This window comes from Eubalaena glacialis, chromosome 7 (assembly GCF_028564815.1).
Source record: "Eubalaena glacialis isolate mEubGla1 chromosome 7, mEubGla1.1.hap2.+ XY, whole genome shotgun sequence".
In the NCBI taxonomy this organism is placed as follows: domain Eukaryota; kingdom Metazoa; phylum Chordata; class Mammalia; order Artiodactyla; family Balaenidae; genus Eubalaena; species Eubalaena glacialis.
In genome coordinates, this window is record NC_083722.1 from 66,700,964 (window position 1) to 66,718,838 (window position 17,875).

Sequence of the window (17,875 nt, forward strand, 5' to 3'; positions counted from 1 at the left end):
TTACTCACATATTAGAATGACTAAAATTAAAAATTAAATTATACTAAAAGCTGGTGAGTATGTGGTGCTATTGGAACTATCATACACTACTTAAAGGGAATAAAATGGTACAACCACTTTGGAAAACAGTTTGGTAAATGCTTAAAAAAGTTACACATACACCTACCACATAATGCAACCATTCCACTCCTAGGTATTTAATTAAGATAAAAGAAAGCAAACATCCATACAAAGACGTGTACACAAATGTTCACAGCAACTCTACTCATATAGCTAAAGTAGGACAACCCAAATATCCGTCAAGAAGTAAATAGATAACCTGTGGTCTATCTATGCAATGAAATACTACTCAACAGCAAAAAGGAATGGACTAGTGATATCAATAACAACATAAATATGCTGAGTGAAAGAAATCAGACATACTGTATGATTCCACTTAGATAAAATTCTAGAAAATGCAAATCTATAGGGACAGAAAGCAGATCAGTGGTTCCCTAGGCAGGAAGGGCTGGAAGGGCAGGAAGAAATGATTACAAAGGGACACGAGGAAACTTTTGGGGGAGTGAATGTGTTGATTGTTTTGATTGTGGTGATAGTTTCATGAGTGGATACATATGCCATAACTCATCGACTTGTATACTTTATATATGTGCCATTCATTCTACTTCAATTATATCTCAAAAAGCCTATTTAAAAAATAAGGGTTGAGATAGCCTCAACCACCAGAGGGCAGACAGCAGAAGCAAGAAAAACTACAGTCCTGCAGCCTGTGGAACAGAAACCACATTTACAGAAAGATAGACAAGATGAAAAGGCAGAGGGCTATATACCAGATGAAGGAACAAGAAAAAACCCCAGAAAAACAACTAAATGAAGTGGAGATAGGCAACCTTCCAGAAAAAGAATTCAGAATAATTATAGTGAAGATGATCCAGGACCTTGGAATAAGAATGGAGGCAAAGATTGAGAAGATGCAAGAAATGATTAACAAAGACCTAGAAGAATTAAAGAACAAACAAACAGAGATGACCAATACAATAACTGAAATGAAAACTACACTAGAAGGAATCAATAGTAAAATAACTGAGGCAGAAGAACGGATAAGTGACCTGGAAGACAGAATGGTGGAATTCACTGCTGCGGAACAGACTAAAGAAAAAAGAATGAAAAGAAATGAAGACAGCCTAAGAGACCTCTGGGACAACATTAAACGCAACAACATTCGCATTATAGGGGTCCCAGAAGGAGAAGAGAGAGAGAAAGGACCAGAGAAAATATTTGAAGAGATTATAGTAGAAAACTTCCCTACCATGGGAAAGGAAATAGCCACCCAAGTCCAGGAAGCGCAGAGAGTCCCATACAGGATAAACCCAAGGAGAAGCACGCCGAGACACATAGTAATCAAAGTGGCAAAAATTAAAGACAAAGAAAAATTATTGAAAGCAGCAAGGGAAAAACGACAAATAACATACAAGGGAACTTCCATAAGGTTAACAGCTGATTTGTCAGCAGAAACTCTACAAGCCAGAAGGGAGTGGCATGATATACTTCAAGTGATGAAAGGGAAGAACCTACAACCAAGATTACTCTACCCGGCAAGGATCTCATTTAGATTTGATGGAGAAATCAAAAGCTTTACAGACAAGCAAAAGCTAAGAGAATTCAGCACCACCAAACCAGCTCTACAACAAATGTTAAAGGAACTTCTCTAAGTGGGAAACACAAGAGAAGACAAGGACCTACAAAAACAAACCCAAAACAATTAAGAAAATGGTCATAGGAACATACATATCGATAATTACCTTAAACGTGAATGGATTAAATGCTCCAGCCAAAAGACACAGGCTTGCTGAATGGATACAAAAACAAGACCCATATATATGCTGTCTACAAGAGACCCACTTTAGACCTAGGGACACATACAGACTGAAAGTGAGGGGATGGAAAAAGATATTCCATGCAAATGGAAATCAAAAGAAAGCTGGAGTAGCTATACTCATATCAGATAAAATAGACTTTAAAATAAAGAATGTTACAAGAGACAAGGAAGGACACTACATAATGATCAAGGGATCAATCCAAGAAGAAGATATAACAATTATAAATATATATGCACCCAACGTAGGAGCACCTCATTACATAAGGCAATTGCTAACAGCTATAAAAGAGGAAATTGATAGTAACACAATAATAGTGGGGGACTTTAACACCTCACTTACACCAATGGACAGATCATCCAAAATGAAAATAAATAAGAAAACAGAAGCTTTAAATGACACAATAGACCAGATAGATTTAATTGATATTTATAGGACATTCCATCCAAAAACAGCAGATTACACATTCTTCTCAAGTGCGCACGGAACATTCTCCAGGATAGATCACATCTTGGGTCACAAATCAAGCCTCAGTAAATTTAAGAAAATTGAAATCATATCAAGCATCTTTTCTGACCACAACGCTATGAGATTAGAAATGAATTACAGGGGAAAAAGCATAAAAAACACAAACACATGGAGGCTAAACAATACGTTACTAAATAACCAAGAGATTACTGAAGAAATCAAAGAGGAAATCAAAAAATACCTAGAGACAAATGACAATGAAAACACGACAACCCAAAACCTATGGGATGCTGCAAAAGCAGTTCTAAGAGGGAAGCTTATAGCTATACAAGCCTACCTAAAGAAACAAGAAAAATCTCAAGTAAACAATCTAACCTTACACCTAAAGAAACTAGAGAAAGAAGAACAAACAAAACCCAAAGTTAGCAGAAGGAAAGAAATCATAAAGATCAGAGCAGAAATAAATGAAATAGAAACAAAGAAAACAATAGCAAAGATCAATAAAACTAAAAGCTGGTTCTTTGAGAAGATAAACAAAATTGATAAGCCATTAGCCAGACTCATCAAGAAAAAGAGGGAGAGGACTCAAATCAATAAAATCAGAAATGAAAAAGGAGAAGTTACAACAGACACCGCAGAAATACAAAGCATCCTAAGAGACTACTACAAGCAACTTTATGCCAATAAAATGGACAACCTGGAAGAAATGGACAAATTCTTAGAAAGGTATAACCTTCCAAGACTGAACCAGGAAGAAGCAGAAAATATGAACAGACCAATCACAAGTAATGAAATTGAAACTGTGATTAAAAATCTTCCAACAAACAAAAGTCCAGGACCAGATGGCTTCACAGGTGAATTCTATCAAACATTTAGAGAAGAGCTAACACCTATCCTTCTCAAACTCTTCCAAAAAATTGCAGAGGAAGGAACACTCCCAAACTCATTCTGTGAGGCCACCATCACCCTGATACCAAAACCAGACAAAGACACTACAAAAAAAAGAAAATTACAGACCAATATCACTGATGAATATAGATGCAAAAATCCTCAACAAAATACTAGCAAACAGAATCCAACAACACATTAAAAGGATCATACACCACGATCAAGTGGGATTTATCCCAGGAATGCAAGGATTCTTCAATATACGCAAATCAATCAATGTGATACACCATATTAACAAATTGAAGAATAAAAACCATATGATCATCTCAATAGATGCAGAAAAAGCTTTTGACAAAATTCAACACCTATTTATGATAAAAACTCTCCAGAAAGTAGGCATAGAGGGAACCTACCTCAACATAATAAAGGCCATATATGACAAACCCACAGCAAACATCATTCTCAACGGTGAAAAACTGAAAGCATTTCCTCTAAGATCAGGAACGAGACAAGGATGTCCACTCTCACCACTATTATTCAACATAGTTCTGGAAGTCCTAGCCACGGCAATCAGAGAAGAAAAAGAAATAAAAGGAATACAAATTGGAAAAGAAGAAGTAAAACTGTCACTGTTTGCAGATGACATGAAACTATACATAGAGAATCCTAAAACTGCCACCAGAAAACTGCTAGAGCTAATTAATGAATATGGTAAAGTTGCAGGATACAAAATTAATGCACAGAAATCTCTTGCATTCCTATACACTAATGATGAATAATCTGAAAGAGAAATTATGGAAACACTCCCATTTACCATTGCAACAAAAAGAATAAAATACCTAGGAATAAACCTACCTAGGGAGACAAAAGACCTGTATGCAGAAAACTATAAGACACTGATGAAAGAAATTAAAGATGATACCAACAGATGGAGAGATATACCATGTTCTTGGATTGGAAGAATCAACATTGTGAAAATGACTATACTACCCAAAGCAATCTACAGATTCAATGCAATCCCTATCAAATTACCAATGGCATTTTTTACGGAGCTAGAAAAAATCATCTTAAAATTTGTATGGAGACACAAAAGACCCCGAATAGCCAAAGCAGTCTTGAAGGAAAAAAACGGAGCTGGAGGAATCAGACTCCCTGACTTCAGACTATACTACAAAGCTACAGTAATCAAGACAATATGGTACTGGCACAAAAACAGAAACATAGATCAATGGAACAAGATAGAAAGCCCAGAGATAAACCCACGCACCTATGGTCAACTAATCTATGACAAAGGAGGCAAAGATATACGATGGAGAAAAGACAGTCTCTTCAATAAGTGGTGCTGGGAAAACTGGACAGCTACATGTAAAAGAATGAAATTAGAACACTCCCTAACACCATACACAAAAATAAACTCAAAATGGATTACAGACCTAAATGTAAGACTGGACACTATAAAACTCTTAGAGGAAAACATAGGAAGAACACTCTTTGACATAAATCACAGCAAGATCTTTTTTGATCCACCTCCTACAGTAATGGAAATAAAAACAAAAATAAACAAATGGGACCTAATGAAACTTCAAAGCTTTTGCACAGCAAAGGAAACCATAAACAAGACGAAAAGACAACCCTCAGAATGGGAGAAAATATTTGCAAACGAATCAACGGACAAAGGATTAATCTCCAAAATATATAAACAGCTCATTCAGCTCAATATTAAAGAAACAAACACCCCAATCCAAAAATGGGCAGAAGACCTAAATAGACATTTCTCCAAAGAAGACATACAGATGGCCAAGAAGCACATGAAAAGATGCTCAACATCACTAATTATTAGAGAAATGCAAATCAAAACTACAATGAGGTATCACCTCACACCAATTAGAATGGGCATCATCAGAAAATCTACAAACAACAAATGCTGGAGAGGGTGTGGAGAAAAGGGAACCCTCTTGCACTGTTGGTGGGAATGTAAATTGATACAGCCACTATGGAGAACAATATGGAGGTTCCTTAAAAAACTAAAAATAGAATTACCATATGACCCAGCAATCCCACTACTGGGCATATACCCAGAGAAAACCGTAATTCAAAAAGACACATGCACCCGAATGTTCATTGCAGCACTATTTACAATAGCCAGGTCATGGAAGCAACCTAAATGCCCATTGACAGACGAATGGATAAAGAAGTTGTGGTACATATATACAATGGAATATTACTCAGCCATAAAAAGGAACGAAATTGAGTCATTTGTTGAGACGTGGATGGATCTAGAGACTGTCATACAGAGTGAAGTAAGTCAGAAAGAGAAAAACAAATATTGTATATTAACGCATGTATGTGGAACCTAGAAAAATGGTACAGATGAGCCGGTTTGCAGGGCAGAAGTTGAGACACAGATGTAGAGAACAGACATATGGACACCAAGGGGGGAAAACTGCGGTGGGGTGGGGATAGTGGTGTGCTGAATTGGGCGATTGGGATTGACATGTATACACTGATGTGTATAAAATTGATGACTAATAAGAACCTGCAGTATAAACAAACAAACAAAACAACTAAAAAAAAAAAAAATAAATAAGGGTTGATGTGGCTTAGACCAAGTTGATGGAGATGGTGGAGATGAAGAAAAGTAAACAGATTTAACAGATATTTAGCAGGTAACTGGCAATAGTTGTGATGGATTGCATACAGGGAGGAAAGGAGAGGGAGGTACCAATGTTGTCATCTGTATTAATGGCTTGAGCAATTGCTTTGATGTGTGGACGATCATTGAGATGGGGAAGGCTGGCACAGGACTACGTAGGGAAAGACGATGAGGTCAGTTCTGGGCATATTGAGTCTGAGGAACGATTGAGACATCTAAAAGATGTCAAGCAGGTAGTTGTAGATCACTATGTTGGAAGCTGAGAGGAAGTGGTCTTGAGACACAGCCTTGAAAGTCTTTGGCACTGATATAAAATTACCGTATACTTTAATTTAATGTTTTGTGTCTGTACACTTTGTCTTCTCATTTGGGTTGTAAGCTCTGTGGGTGCAAGATTTTTAACTTATGCCTCTACCTATGTCACACCACCCTTTTATACCCACTTTAGTAGAAGCAGCACGATGAGGTGGATGATGCATGGAATTTAGAATGAGAGAGGCCTGGCTTCAACATCTGACTCACCACTTACTAACTGTGTGACCTTGGGCAAATTGCTTGCTCTCCATAAATGGTAATAATATTAATAGGATGTATTTCATAGGTTACTGAGACATCTTAATATGATAATATAAGCTAGAAACCTGTTGAACCTATCTAAGCCCCAGTTTTTTCCTTCGTAAAATGCATGCAATGATACCTTCTTATCAGTTGGCTATTGCTGCACCACAAGCCACCCCAAAATTCAGAGGCTTACAGTAACAGTCATTTTTTATTACAACTCCCATGTGTGTATGTCAGGCAGGGGACTGCCCTGGTTGATCTCCGTCGGTTTGCTTATGCGTCTGTGAGTTGACTGTGGCAGCTTAGCTGGGGCAGTTCTCTTCCATATGTCTCACCCTCCTCCTGGATCCAACGGACTTGGGCAGGCGTGTACCTTCTCAAGAATGTGGCAAAACAGCAAGAGCACAGGCCCAACTGTATATAAGTGCTTTTTCACACCTCTGCTTGTACCGTGTCTGCTAACAATTCTTTTGGCCGAAGAAAGTCACATTGCTGAACTCAGAATCAAGGGATAGAAATGTACACCACACTGCTTTGAAGTGAAAAGGCACATGGCAAAGAACATAGGTAGCGACAGGTCAAGAATTGGGGCAGCAATCCAATCTACTGCCTCTACAAAACAAAATATTTTCTTGTAACATATATAACATGCCTATCTCATTATATGTTTTCAATAACTACATCTGCTCCCATCTTCAACAAATGTTGGATTATCGACTCTGATTTTAAGGGTAAAAATAAATTGGTTCCAGGCATTTGAAGCTATCCTTGCTTATTATGAAGCTTGGCATATTATATAAGAGAGTAATAATTAACAGTTTGGGTTAGGCACCTTCACACACAGACAGTGGCAATGTAAATAGATACAATCTTTTTGGAAAGCAACCTGACAATATGTGTCAAAAGCCTTAAAAATGTGTACCCTTTGAGGGCTTCCCTGGTGGCGCAGTGGTTGAGAATCTGCCTGCCAATGCAGGGGACACGGGTTTGAGCCCTGGTCTGGGAAGATCCCACATGCCACGGAGCAACTGGGCCCGTGAGCCACAACTACTGAGCCTGCGCGTCTGGAGCCTGTGCTCCGCAACAAGAGAGGCCGCGATAGTGAGAGGCCCGCGCACCACGATGAAGAGTGGCCCCCGCTTGCCGCAACTAGAGAAAGCCCTCACAGAAACGAAGACCCAACACAGCCAAAAATAAATTAATTAATTAATTAAATTAAAAAAAAAAAAAGATGAGCATCTGGGAATAGAGCACCTGGAAAAATGTTAAAAAAAAAAATGTGTACCCTTTGACTCAGAAATTTTCATTATGGCAAGTCTACCCTAAGAAAATAGGAGATATATAGACAAATGTTTATGTGTAAGGATGTTCACTGAAGCAATATTTAGAGTAACAAAAAAAAGGAGGATAACGCCAGATTAATTTGCTGAAGGGAAAAAAAAAACTCATTGAAAACAGTTAAAAAGGCTGGACTAAAACAAATCTGTTTGGGGACTGGAGAGTTACCAAGACAGTCACAGCTTGAGGATCTGAGATTAGAGATATATGGAAAAGTAATTAAGGTGAGTCACATTCTATGCTGTTTTCCCCTCAAAGCATATGTGGGTTCTTGGATGGTACAGCCAAAGAGACTAAGCAACAAAGAAATGCTTTTAAGTGACACAGAATCTGAGCAAAGATGTCAGCAGTCTGAGGAGGGTCTGAGGAGGCAAAAATTAGAGTTCCAAGCTATTAAGACAGCTACGGCTTGAGAGGCTAAGATCCTCTCAGTGGTACAGAAAAATGACATGTTTATTATCTCAAGGCTTTCACCAGTTCACAAACAGTGCAGACTGAGAGAAACAAAGCAGAAAGTGGCAGCCAACAGAAGTTTTGTGTCCTTAGAAGTATGGAAGATAAAAATCGGTTTTGAAGTCCTGACAAGAAAGACTCCTGGGACTTCCCTGGCGGTCTAGTAGTTAGAACTCCACGCTTCCACTGCAGGGGGCGCAGGTTCAATCCCTGGTTGGGGAACTAAGATCCCACAAGCCGCGTGGCCAAAAAAAAAAAAAGAGAGAGAGAGAGACTCTGGTAAGCACCTCATGCTTTCAAATGGAACTCCTAAAGGCCTGCACCCTAGGAATAAAAGTGAACTAAAAGTAAACCAGGGCTTCCCTGGTGGTGCAATGGTTAAGAATCCGCCTGCCAATGCAGGGGACACGTGTTCGATCTCTGGTCTGGGAAGATCCCACATGCCACGGAGCAGCTAAGCCTGTGCGCCACAACTACTGAGCCTGCGCTCTAGAGCTTACGAGCCACAGCTACTGAGCCCGCATGACACAACTACTGAAGCCCGTGTGCCTAGAGCCCGTGCTCCGCAACAAGAGAAGCCACCTCAATGAAGAGTAGCCCCCGCTCGCGGCAACTAGAGAAAGCCCGCGCGCAGCAACAAAGACCCAACACAGCCAAAAATAAATAAATAAATAAATAGATAAATTATTTTAAAAGTTATTTTAAAAAAAAAGTAAACCAAATCTTATAAAGACTGATAGCCAATCCATTCTGTGATTGGATTAAAACAACCTATCCTAATTCTACCTGCCTGCCATAAGCTAAAGGCTCATTTAGAGCTTCTGCAATTTTATACACAGTGTCTGACATTCAACCAAAATTCCCAGGATATCAAGAGACAGTGGAAGGAAAAAAAATCAGACAATATAAATAGATCCAGAGGTAGGCAAGAATATACAATGGAAAAAAGGGAAAAAGAAAAAAACAGTCTCTTCAGCAAGTAGTGCTGGGAAAGCTGGACAGCTGCCTGTAAATCAACGAAGTTAGAACACACCCTCACACCACACCCAAAAATAAACTCAAAATGGCTTAAATATAAGACATGACACCATAAAACTCCTAGAAGAGAACATAGGCAAAATATTCTCTAACATAAATCGTACCAATATTTTCTTAGGTCAGTCTCCCAAGCCAATAGAAATAAAAGCAAAACTAAACAAATGGAAACTAATCAAACTTACAAGCTTTTGTACAGCAAAGGAAATCATAAACAAAATGAAAAGACAACCTGTAGACTGGGAGAAAATATTTGCAAATGATGCGACCAACGAGGGCTTAATTTCCAAAATACACAAATAGCTCATACAACTCAACAACAACAACAACAAAAACAACCCAATCAAAAAGTGGGCAGAAGACCTAAAAAGACACTTCTCCAAAGAAGACATACAGATGGCCAACAGGCACATGAAAAGATGCTCAACATCACTAATTATTAGAGAAATGCAAATAAAAACTACAATGAGGTACCACCTCACACTGGTCAGAATGGCCAGCCTTAAAAAGTCTACAATAACAAATGCTGGAGAGGGTGTGGAGAAAAGGGAACCCTCCTACACTGTTGGTGGGAATGTAAATTGGTGCAGCCACTATGGAGAATGGTATGGAGGTTCCTCAAAAAACTAAAAATAGAGTTGCCATATGATCCAGCAATCCTACTCCTGGGCATATGTCCAGACAAAACTATACTTAAAACAATACATGCACCCCTATGTTCATAGCAGCATGATTTACAATAGCCCAGACATGGAAACAACCCAAGTGCCCATCAACAGACGATTTGGTTTAAGAAGATGTGGTATATATGTGTAATGGAATATTACTCAGCCATAAAAAAGAATGAAATATTGGGACTTCCCTGGTGGTCCAGTGAGTAAGACTCCATGCTCCCAATGCAGGGGTCCTGGGTTCAATCCCTGGTTGAGGAACTAGATACCACATTCATGCCACAACTAAGAGTTTGCATGCTGCAACTAAGAAGTCCACATGCCACAACTAAGACCTGGCGCAGCCTAAATTAATAAATAAATAAATAATTTTTTAAAAAAGAATGAAATATTGCCATTTGCAGCAACATGGATGGACCTAGAGAATATTATACTTAGTGAAGTAAGCCAGAGAAAGAAAGACAAATATTATATATCACTTATATGTGGAATCTAAGAAATAATACAAATGAATCTATATACAAAACAGAAACAGACTTGCAGACATAGTAAACAAACTTACGGTTACCAAAGGTGAACAGGAATGGGGAGGGATAAATTAGGAGTTTGGGATTAACAGATACAAACTATTCTACATAAAACTCATAAGCAACAAGGATTTACTGTATAACACAGGGAACAATATTCAATATCTTGTATAACCTATAATGGAAAATAATCTGAAACTATAGATATATAACTGAATCACTTTGCTGTATACCTGAAATTAACACAATATTGTAAATCAACTATACTTCAATGAAAAATGAAAATTAAAAATAGGTTTCCCAGGCTTCCCTGGTGGCGCAGTGGTTGAGAGTCTGCCTGCCAATGCAGCAGACACGGGTTCGAGCCCTGGTCTGGGAAGATCCCACATGCCGCGGAGCAACTAGGCCCGTGAGCCACAATTACTGAGCCTGCGCATCTGGAGCCTGTGCTCCGCAACAAGAGAGGCCGCGATAGTGAGAGGCCCGCGCACCGCGATGAAGAGTGGCCTCCACTTGCCACAACTAGAGAAAGCCCTCGCACAGAAACGAAGACCCAACACAGCCATAAATAAATAAATAAATAAATAAAAATTTAAAAATAAATAAATAAATAAAATGGCGTTAGAGAAATAGCAATTCATTAAAAAAAAAATAGGTTTCCCTATCAGATGAATTAAAAACAAAAAGTTTGAGAATAGCAAGTGTTGATGAGGTGTAGGGAAAACAATTAGTCCCCTACCCTCTGTGTAGGAGCGTAAATTGACACCACCATTTTGGAGGGAATTTGGCAGTTTCTCTGAAAATAAAGAATGCCCATATACTTTGATGCAGAAACCCACCCATAGAAACCTAGCTAGCAGAAATACTTGCACACCATGCAAAGATGTTCATGGCAGCATTGTCCAGAATTGGTGAAAAGTCTGAGCCATCTAAAGGTTCATCATAATGAGAACAGCTAAATGAAATATGACACGTCCCTGCCTGGGAGTTCCATGCAGTCATGAATAAGAATTGGGTCAACCCAGATGGCGGATACAGAACATAGTAAATATAGTAAAGTACAAATAGTGAGTTGACAAACAAAGATATCCTACTTTATTATATTTTCATTTGCATGCAGTGTGAGTGTGAATAAAATGCGTATCACATCTCTAGGGGGTCTCTGGAACTCTCACTTTTTATCTTATATGCTTCTATTATTTATGAATCTGTTTTTAGTGAGCATGTATTACTTTCATAATTCTTAAACCAAAAACATAAGTGAATAAGGATTGAACATCTAAAGCCTATAAAGACAAAATGCTTAGTGCTTCATTTCTTGGATCTGAGTTCACTTTCAGCCAGAGCAGTTCTGGGCCAACTCTTTACAACTCTGTGAAGATCCTTTATCAGGCTCATCTCATGTGTGCATGCGGGCATACACACATACCACACATGCACAACTACCTACACGCCTCTACACACACACACACACAGAGTTGTCCAGCTCCACATGTGCATGTGGTATGCATGACTTTACAGAACCTGGAGCAGTTCATAGAACATTCTTGTGTATTTATTGGTGCAAGGGAGTAAACAGCCAGAGCTGAGCAGGCAGAAAAGAATGTGATGAGACTGAAAACCCAACACCCACCACCTCCTCCACCATCCCAAGCAGATGACGTGTCCTGTGGAATCCATGGTGCCCTCCTGATTTCTGGCTTTTCCCTTTTGTCTTCAAGACGGGTGAACCCAAGAAAATGTGGCCGTGAGGATGGGCACTTATCCACTCAGGTCATGTCGTGAGGTGCCCCCCCCTTCTTCCCCCTGCAGTGAGGTGAGAGTCCCGCCCAGACCGTGGGGGGCTTACGGGCCCTCGTCCCTGAAGAGTGTCAGGTTGTGCGTCCGGATGTAGCTCAGCAGGACCTGTCCTCGCCGCTCCAGGGTCTGGAGGACCCGCTGTAGGCCTTGTTGCCCGCCTTGGCTTTCCCAGAACACCGGGTCTGTCTGCAGTGACTTGAGCAGCATATTCTGTAGACACCCTGATGTGAGAACCCTCACGACAGACTCAGGAAACCTGGAGGAAGGTCCCCCAGTCACATAACAGAAAGGAAGAGCAAAAGCCATCTCAGAGAGTTTCCATGAAAGGCCAGGCCAGTCGGCCAGAACTTGCACAGCTGGGGACCCGCAAAGCCAGCCAGCAAAGTCTCCGGGGCCACCTGCTGACCAGTTATCCAGGAACCCTTCCACCCGCTCTGCTGTGACAGCAGGCAGGGGATAGAGCTTTCGATGGGTCCCACCCCCCTGAGTGGGTGAATCCACTCTGCTGGCCCGGGTGAAGTGAGGAGGAGCCCTAGGAAGGCCCAGCCGCTGCAGGTGTGAGCAGGGAAGGTGGCTCCCAGGCTAGCTCCCTGCCAGGGAAGGGCCAGCCTGCCCACTCCCCAGCAGGGGAGCCCATGTTGTGCAGGGCCAGGAGGCCCTCTGGATATTGGGGAGGGGGCAGCCCATCGTGGACTTGAAGGGCCTGCTGGCTGTATCCCCTCAGCTTTCCCAGGACTCCTCACCCCCTTCTGAGGCTCATCCAGCAGCTTTTGTCTGATGGACTGTGGACTTCTCTGGAGCCACAGTTCAAGGTCTACAGCAGGGCCATCAAGCCTCAGCCCCTGAACCTCCACCCAACCGCTCTGACCCTCACCTGTCGATGCCCTCCAGCAGCCGGAAATTCAGCTTGTGCTCCGGGTGCTGAAGGTTGCCGGCGTTATCGATGTAGACCAGATGAGAGAGATCACTGCTCCGGACCTCAGGCAAGAACATGGACAGAGACAGAGGAGAGTCAGGGAGCAGCCTAGCCGGTGCCCCTGGACTCTGTCGGGGCTCAGCAGCTTGGGGGGCCCTGAGCTGTCAGTCCCACCGCCCACCCTGCTACTCGCCCAGATGGTCGCCTTGCACTGAGCAGTGATCTCACCCCATGCTACTGCCGTGCTTAGGGAATCCAGGCACCCTCTCAGCGAACCCTCCCAGCAACCTTGGGAGGTGGCCACTGATATTAGCCTCATTTTACAGAAACAGAGGCACAAAGAAGTAATTTGCATAAGCTCACACAGCTAATAAGTAGCTGGCTGGTTCAAACCTGGACCCGTAGCCACAAGCCCCAGCACCTTCTGCAAAATTGCAAGGCAGAGGGGCTGATTCCTGTTCTGGTGGCCGAAGGGGTGAGGAGCACGGGTGGGAATGGGAAGGGGCAGAGGTAGCCCACCCAGGGGCTGAGGCTGCAGGATGTATCGCACACGTGCACCCTCACACACGTACGCCCGCCCACGTGCCCCCTGTGCCCCTGTCCCGGGCGTTCCCCTGAGCATCACCGAGGACACAAGACACCCTTCATCCTCGGGTAGCACTGCCCATCCTCTGTCCCCACAGTTTTAGGGCCTCCGAAAACTCTTCAAAACTAAAACCAGCAGCAGGGAATTCTTTAGCACCTTAAAACTCTGGTATGGTGGGAACAGGAGGCCATCTCTTCCGGCTCCCTACTCCCACCCCCATGCACACACTCCATTCCTACACATTCGCCAAGATTCCCTGGTAGTTTCCCATAATTCTCTTCAGCAACCTGGGCTTAAATTATGAACTTTTGTCTTCAGGACCTCAGCTTCCCCTCTCTCTGCTTCTTCTACCTCTCACCCCCCTGCACACACCAGGGATCATCTATTTCTCGAAACCCGATGACTCCTCCCTCCAAAAACTGCTATTGGGAAGGATCTGTGAGACAGCTGCCCACCAGGGGTAAAGGATGGATATAAAAGCCCTCCCTCTCCCAGGAATATTTGCCTTTTACTGGGGAAGGAGAGAGGTGGCTCTGGGGCAGGGGAGGGAGAGTTCCCACCGCCCAGCAGCACCACGAGGCAGCCCTGGCCTGCGGGCTGGTGGGGCTGCCTGACGCTCAGCCCAGGGCAGCATCTGACGGCTACCCTCCAAAGCAGCTGGCCAAGGTGAGGCGGTGAGGACACCAGCCTCCCTGGGGGAAGACAGAGCAGCCCTTCCCCGGGGTGGCACTTTGCTCCTCGTGCAGGAGAAGCGGCTGTTCTGCCCCACCAGCCTCTCACCGATGGCCTCGGTACATGGCTTCCCACCCTGGGCTGTAGTTTCCACAGGAGGCAGCACGGTGTTCCTCCAACAGCCCCAGCCTGTGAGCCATCAGGGGCCAGGAGAGCGCCCTGTCACTGCCACCAACCAGACATGCAGCTTGGGAAGCCCCCTTCCCCGCTCCAGGCCCCAATTTCCCTATTTACTGGCACGTTGAGGACGTCCTACTAGACACACAGTTATCACACTCTGCTTCCTGGAGCCTTAGGGCGTCCCCGGAGTCTTCAGGGCTCAGAGGAGTTAGTGACAACAGCTCCAGCCCACACCCCATACCTACCTAAACCACATCCCCAAAGCTCCACCTGTGTCAGTTCTATATATTAAGGCTTCCTGAAAACATTTAAAGGGTTCTGTTGCTAAAAAGAACAGGATTGGGACACCCCAAGGTCACGTGATCTCTGACACTTGCCAACAGCATCTGCTGATGGAGACAGGAAGACCTGAGTCTGGGGCGACCTGGGGACATACCAAGATGTGGACCAGCCGCAGCTCCCCCGGGTTCCGGCATTTCTCTCGGAGCCTCTCTTCCACACAGGGGTCCGAGGGCTCGGGCTCGAAGCCGCAGCAGTAGCGATCCAGGCGGTCGTGGACCTGTGGGGACACCGTGCACTGAGGGCCCAGCACTCGGGCCGCCGGAGCCCTGGGGCCACACGCTGGGGGCCGTCCTCAGGGATCTTGGCGCTGGTCAGCTCTGCTGCTGGCCTCCGGCTGTGATGGGGCTTCTGCTTGCTCCTCAGCCAGCCTGCCCTGCACCAGGATTGCTTGCTCACACTGTGCGGATTTCCACCCAACATTCACTGCTTAATCTCTGCCACTGGCCCTGAGCTCCAGCCTGGGGCTGACTGTCTGGTCCACCTGGGGAGACCCACACATGACCACTTTTTCTTTACTCAGCAAATGCTACATCAGGGATTCCTCCCTTTACAGAGATAAAAATCTTTTAATGACCATCCAGGCAGCTCCTGCCTCTAGGACAGTGCTTCCACCCTGCAGGAGGCCTGAATCAAAGTCAGGAAGGAGAGCATTGCTGTTCCTGGCTCCTCTTACACTGGATGCCTAACATGGGAGCAATGACGCTCCCTCAGAGATGATCATGACGTGCTTTAATAAGAAACATGGTCTCTGTCCCTGGTTCCTGGCACAGAGCTCCTAAAACCCCTGCAATTTGCTCAGTGATATGAGTGTCTTTTGTTATTCATAATAAACCCTCTGACCATATCAGAGTTTAATAAGGTGACTCAGGGGGGCCCTTAGATAACTTCAGGCTGATTGCCAGATAGACACGTAGAGAGTAGAACTTTCAACCCTACCCTCCAACCTCTGGGAAGAGTAGGAGAGCTGGAAACTGGGTTATAAAAACTCTTGAACAGTGAGATTTGGGGAGCTTCCAGGTTGGAGAACACACCCACATGCCAGGAGGGTGATGCACCCCGACTCCATGAGGACATACAGGGTTGTATACTTGGGACCCTTCCAGACCTCACCCCATGTACCTCTTCAACTGACTGTTCACTTACATCCTTTGTAATAAACCAGTACACGTAAGTAAAGTGTTTTCCTGAGTTCTATGAGCCATTCTAGCAAATTATTAAACATGAGGAGGGGGTCATGAGAACCCCCAATTTATAGCCAGTTGGTCAGAAATCCGGGTGGCCCAGGATTTGTGACTGGCGTCTGAAGCAGCAGTCTTGTGGGAATGAGCCCTTCACTTGTGGGATCTGACACTGAGTCCAGGTGGATAGTGTCAGAATCAAATTGTACACCCAGTTGGAGTTGGAGAATTGGTGGGGTCAGAAGACATCACTCAGATGACCAGCACCACTGCCGCATCTCTATCTCACCCACGCCTCACTGCAGCCTTGCAATAGAAACATTATTGTTCCCATTTACACAGGGGGACACTGACCCCAGACTTGCCCAAGGTCATACATATGAAAGCAGTACAGCTGGGATTTGAACCGAGGTCTGCCTGGCTTGAGCCCAGTGCCCTCTGTTATCCTGCCCTGCTTCCCTGAAGGTCAGGAAGGGTGAGCCAGTTAGAGGTCAAGTGGGGTCCCCATCATTACACTAGTTAAGGCTGGAGAAGAGCTTTCAAAACTGTGAAGGAGGAAGAGGAGGAACCAGAAGTCTCAGAGCCCATCCTCCTCCTCCATGACAACAACTGAGGCAGCAGCAGGCATAGGGGCTGTCTGGATGGTCCACATCCATCTTCTGTGGTCGCTGTTCTGCCAACCCAAGCCGCAGACCTGATCCAGCTTTAGCCAGCACCACCAACGAGCCTCCCTCTGCCACATGCAGCCAACCCCCTCCACAAATGGCAGAGGGGATGGGGGCAGGGTTGGGGGGACGACACAACCTATAACCCCCAGGATGCGGCACTCATCAAAGCCGGGCCAGCCACCTCGCAGCCCACTCAGCCCCAGCTCAGCGCTGGCCGAAAAAGGTCTCCCTCCATTTCCATCTCCCTTTGTAGGAAACTCTCATATGTTCTGAAGAAATACAAAATTGATTTCCTTCTACACAAGCCAGAAAATAACTATAGCTCTATTCACCAATCAACCTCACAAAACCAGAGTCCAGAAATGAGACAGTGTTAAACAGTCCCAACTACTGTCCCAAAGCTGGAGGACAGACCCAGCTTGGCCGGGGGCAAACGGCCAGAGCCCTGTCCAGGCAGCGAGCCCATGAATGAGCCCCCGGCGCACACAGTCACTGCTTTGGTCTCCCAGACTTCGGATAACAACAATTACAAGTAACAGAAAAGCCTGGCTCAAAAGGGCTTTAACCGTAGGGGAAATTAAGATCATCTCCCGCAGGAAGTCTCGTGATAGGGCAGGCTGGGGGATTTAGCAGCTCCTACTGTCACGGTAAGGACTCGGGTTTCTTTCTGCTTCTCACTATACCCGCACAATGTTAAGGACATCCCTTTGTTGTCTCAGGAAGCCTGCAGGTGGCTGTTGTGGGTACGTTTTTCCTTCTTCATGTCTAGAGAGAAGGAGATAGAGACACAGGAAGGGAGGGAGGGAGGGGCGGGGAGGCGAGGAGAGAAAAGGAAGCTATCCCCAATAACCATGGAATAGAAGTCCTTCCTTTCAGCCTGACTGGACCATATTTGGACACAGGATCATCCCTGGTCCAGTGGCAGCTAGGGATGCACAGACCTCTGAGCCCAGGCATGGGGGGAAGGTGAATCACACCAGGGCTCTGTGCAGAAGGAACGAGAGCAATCAGCTGGGTCCACCGGAGCCCCAATATCCTCACTCAGGCTCGTAATAGAAGTGT

The 17,875-nt window shown here is 44.2% G+C and overlaps 1 protein-coding gene across 5 annotated transcripts in view; it reads right to left on the reverse strand.

The window, feature by feature from the left end:
• Positions 1-11,978: 11,978 nt before the first annotated feature.
• GASK1A (golgi associated kinase 1A) overlaps positions 11,979-17,875 on the reverse strand; it is an 82,051-nt gene continuing 76,154 nt past the window's right edge. For 4 of the 5 annotated variants that reach the window (XM_061196546.1, XM_061196547.1, XM_061196545.1 and 1 more), the window contains 3 exons: positions 15,062-15,184; positions 13,146-13,249; positions 11,979-12,527 (listed from right to left, as the gene is read on the reverse strand). In XM_061196546.1, the coding sequence (XP_061052529.1) occupies positions 12,317-12,527; positions 13,146-13,249; positions 15,062-15,184 (438 nt within the window). In that variant the 3' untranslated portion in view covers positions 11,979-12,316. The remainder of the gene's footprint in view (positions 12,528-13,145; positions 13,250-15,061; positions 15,185-17,875) is intronic. The other variant, XM_061196549.1, reaches the window with a different exon arrangement.